This window comes from Tupaia chinensis, unplaced genomic scaffold, assembly GCF_000334495.1.
Source record: "Tupaia chinensis unplaced genomic scaffold, TupChi_1.0 Scaffold000407_4, whole genome shotgun sequence".
In the NCBI taxonomy this organism is placed as follows: Eukaryota; Metazoa; Chordata; class Mammalia; order Scandentia; family Tupaiidae; genus Tupaia; species Tupaia belangeri.
In genome coordinates this window covers 1,953,296-1,957,750 of record NW_006159912.1, presented here as the reverse complement: position 1 = coordinate 1,957,750, position 4,455 = coordinate 1,953,296, and the positions used below count along the sequence as shown (strand labels likewise).

Genomic DNA, 4,455 nt, shown 5'->3' with positions numbered 1-4,455 from the left:
GGTCGGGTGGTTCGCTACTCTGCTTTGTGCGCCGCCCTGTCCTCCCCGACCCCAAGGAGCGTGCCAGTGTCCTCCCCAGAAAGGGGCTTCGCGGAGCGCCTGGAGACGGCCCTCCGGATGCCCGTCACGTGGGCTGTCCGGGCTTGCGAGGAGCATGGGCGTGCTCCGCGTGGGACTGTGTCCCGGCCTCACCCAGGAGATGGTCCAGCTTCTGAGGAGTCGCGGGATCAAGACAGGTGACCGTGCGTTCGCGTGCCAGGAAGCGCGCGCCCCGCAGACGAACGGCCGTGGCAGACTGCGGGGCCCGGACATACTGGCAGGACGCTGCCCTCTCCACCTGGAGGGCCACCCCTCAACTGCCCCACACTCTTGTAGAGAAGTCGGGGAGCGTAGGAATGGGGGTGCCCAGTCCTGGGGCAGGGCAGGACACCTGCGGCGTGTCAGGGACTGCGCCAGATCTGCGGCTCTGCTGTTCCGCCCAAGCCTCCTGAGACTGCGCGCTCGGGGCTGGAATGGATGCCCATTTTACAGATGAGAAGCGCCAGGCTTCCTCTAGCCAATCGGCCCTCGTGCTCTGTTTTCAGTGGTGGACCTGGTTTCTGCAGACCTGGAGGAGGTAGCCCAGAAGTGCGGCTTGTCTTACAAGGTGAGCTCACGGTCTCCACTGTCCAAATCTGGTGTCTTCCCGTGCCCATCCCTAAGCCGCGAGAGCAGAGGTGGATAAAGTGGAGGGGTGGATGAGCCCCTGGGCTGGCTGCTAGGGCTCCTGGCTGAGCAGCCCCTGCAGCTTTGGAGCCTGGTTGCCCCGTCCCCTTGGCAGGCCCTGGTCGCCCTGAGGCGGGTGCTGCTGGCTCAATTCTCAGCGTTCCCCTTCAATGGCGCTGATCTCTATGAAGAACTGAAGACGTCCACCGCCATCTTGGCCACCGGCATCGGAAGGTTAGTATATGTGCTTGGGAATGGCAGCCTAAGAGATGCCAAGGCGAAGTAAGTGAAGCAAAGAGTTTGGGTGGGGGGGGTCACAAGAAGTTATGTGGAGGTTAAGGCAGGTGGATCAAGTCCTGGACCTGGAGTTTTGAAAAGCACACTGGTCATGTTTGTGCGGGCCCAAAATTCTGAGGGGAGAATAGAGGAGAGAGGATTGCAGCGTGACTTCTCATTTTCCTTTTCTCTTTTATTTTCAGAGAGCACATGTACCCTATATATTACCCAAAAAAGGAGTTTCTCCCAGGGTTGAGGATGATTGCCTGAGGATACACTGTCCAAGTCACCCCTGAATGTTGTGCACTGAACTTTTACAGGTTTTATGATAATTTTTATTTTATTTTGCCAGAGACCACATGTGCTGCATCCTTTTTTCTCTATTTCTCTTTGCCATCAGAATCTTAGGCATGTACTCACACATATTTGGCTTGTTTTTTAAAGCCAAGGGGCTGAGATTCAAATGGCAGTTGACCATATGGAATATGGTTCCCTTAACCGGTGTGCTATGGAGCAGGCCCTTACTGAAAACGTTTGGAAGATTGAGTGGGACCAGCAGATGGCATAATGGTTACATTGCTAGACTCACGTACTTGACCGTGGATTGAGTCACATACCAGTGGCTTAAAACACGCCAGGAGTGTGTGTGTGTGTGTGTGTGTATGTGTGTGTGTGTACGTGTCCACAATCCTGAGAGGAGAATGGAGTTTTTTTTAGAGGAGAATGTAGGAGAAGGGATTGTGGCGTGGCCATCCCCCCCGGCAGGTGATTTCTTGCTGTCTGTCTTTCCTTCCCCAGTGAGCGCATGTGCCCTATAGCAAAAAGTCTCCCTAAAAACATACGCATGGAAGAGTGATAGAAGATGAAGGAGGAGTGTATTTGGGCATAAGGATGTTCATAAAACAAAAAGTCTAATGAGTCTAGGTAACATTTTGAGCTATGTGAGGTGTATAATCCTGAGAAGCCACAAAAGTGCTTATTCGTATTCTTTTTTTAGTTGCATTCGTGTTCACCAAAGAGAGACGGGAAGGGAGAAAGCACTCCCTAATAGGACATAATTGCATCCCAACCCCTTCTCCATTTCTCCATCCTGTCGGGATTTGGGGTATGCAGGTACATGCACCTGGTGTGTTTTTTCAAGATGCCAGGGCTGGAATTCGACCCATGGTTGACTATGTGATATGCAGTTCTGTGAACCACTATACTACAGGGCCAACCCAAGTTTTATTTCCATACGGTGTTGACTTAGGTAGACTGAAATCTGTTTTCAGGCAAAACTGGTCTGTTTGGGGATCTTTTGGCTTCTTTAAAGTTTCAGTTGATGATATGACGTTTTAGCATGAGTGACTCCATTTTGGTCTAATTTGGTCTAATTCGTTGGGGCTTAGTGCAGGAACTTAGTTTAAACAATGGTCTCCTGTAATTTTTCTGTAACAGGAAGAAGGTGAGAAGCAGGAGGAAATAGCTGCCTCTCAGCTCCGCTTTTGATGCCAAAGGCTAGAGGGAACAGGAGTTGTTTTTCATTTTCACTCATTAGAGGGCATGTGTGCTCACCAGAAATGGAGAAGGAGAAGGCACCCTCTCCACCACGGGACAAGGTCACACCACCGTCCCTTCTCCATCTCTCCATCCTTTCAGGATTTGGGGCATGCACACATATGTTGAGTGAGCCCCTCAAGCTGCCAAGGCCAGGACCCAGGCTGCATTCAGCCATGTGGGATTGGGCTCCCTTAACCACTAAGCTCTGGGACCAGCCTAAGTGTTTTTTTTTTTCCTCCCTAAAGCAGGGATGAGGGCAGTGTGAACAGATGAAGAGGGAAAGGGTCAGGACTTCCCAGTTCTCTTACCCTATAACAGGGTTGTAGAGTTTCTCAGCATTGGCACTACTGATATCTTGGGATAAGTAATTATTTGGGACAGAGCAGGGGCTGTCTTGTGCATTGTGGGTTGTTTAGCAGCATTTTTGGCCTCTACCCACTAGATGCTAGTGCACCTCCCCTCCCCTTCTCTAGTTGTGACTATCAAAAATGTCTCCAGATGTGACTAAAAGTCCTTAAGGAGGTAAGACTACCCCGGGGCTGAAAACCACTATCCTATAATACGAGATGTCCGTATCTTGTCATTCAGTAGATTCAAGTAACTCTTCTCTGGTCCTCCCTCCTGTTCTATTTGAGGATAGGGCAGGAGTGAGCAGGGCTAACATTTCCTGAGCACCTTCTACATGCAGGCGCTGACTACCAGTTATAGGTAGTATCATTAGGGACCTGACATGTTAGTGACGATTAACTCCAGTTGTGCTTAACCTAATCAGAGTGAGCGCCATAGGTGGGACTCAAGCCCCGGGGGGCCCTTGAACTCAGTTCCATCACCAACTCTGAAGCAGTGGGGAACAAATTGCTTACACAGGGGCTGGACATTGGTGCAGTCATAAAACACAACACTTTGCAAGACCAACCCACATGGAAAGGTTTTGGGGTTGTGTCTGGATGCCTTCCTGAGTAAGCCAGGTGTGTGTGCCCACTGTCTAGGGCTGGCTGAGGCTGGAGGTGGGTTATGCCATCAGGACCCTGTTGGAGAGTGCCATATCTGTCTCTGTCTCTCTCACTCCTAGAAGAGAGAAACTTTAAAAACAAAAAAGCTTCCATGAAGGCACTGTTATATCCCGCCATGTTGTTTGGGGAGGGGAAAAGTTGGAAGACAACAGGCATTTTCTGGCCAAGTGCCTCTAACCTCTTTCCTGGCCTGCTTGTGCAGAATTCGATGAATAACTCTGTCACTACAGAGGTCTTTGGATTGGTGTGGCCCTTGCTGTTTTCGTAACACATTCTCTTGGCAAGGTGCATCCAGTGCGGTGCTTGCTCCTGCTGGCTGGGGGTCTGCGTTTGTAATCCATCATGCACTGGCTGCGTGCCTACTGGGTGCTCAGTGTGAGTTTTGTTGAACAAACCTCACCGAGTGCCAGATCTGTGCAGATGATACATAACAAATGAGGGAAGGCCCCTGTGCTTAAGGAGTGTGGCGTCTAGTGGGTTAGAAAAAGAGCAGGTGATCACAGAGGGTAAGCACACAGGGAGGCACCTCAAGGAGCCCACGTTTTTGGAAGCAGATTGGCCTTTGGGCTTGGGGTGCCTATAAAGCCCACATATAGAGAAGGAGCAGTGAAGTGGTGAACCAGCAGGATTGCAGCAGCAGGGGTTTATTGCAGGGGGGATCAGCGAGGTTCAGAAAAGCTCGAAGGAGATAGGTCTTTGCTGAGTGCTTACTGGGACCAGGCACTGTGCTCACCACTTCCGGATACATTGCGGGTGCACATGTTACCATTAAAGCAATCCGTGAATGATAAAGAAACTGGGATATAGGTTACACAGCTTGTTCAGGATCGTGCTGCCAGTAAAGGGCAGTCCAGGCACTGAGGTCATGTCTGTCACATCTTTTTCTTTTTCTTTTTTTTTTTTTTTTTTTTTTTTTTTGTGG

General features: G+C 50.5%; 1 protein-coding gene across 2 annotated transcripts in view; it reads left to right on the top strand.

The window, feature by feature from the left end:
- The first annotated feature begins 6 nt into the window (after positions 1-6).
- RAD51D (RAD51 paralog D) overlaps positions 7-4,455 on the top strand; it is a 24,126-nt gene continuing 19,677 nt past the window's right edge. Inside the window, exons 1-3 of one of the 2 annotated variants that reach the window (XM_027774157.1) lie at positions 7-236; positions 585-646; positions 821-939. In XM_027774157.1, the coding sequence (XP_027629958.1) occupies positions 155-236; positions 585-646; positions 821-939 (263 nt within the window). In that variant the 5' untranslated portion in view covers positions 7-154. The remainder of the gene's footprint in view (positions 237-584; positions 647-820; positions 940-4,455) is intronic. The other variant, XM_006154401.3, reaches the window with a different exon arrangement.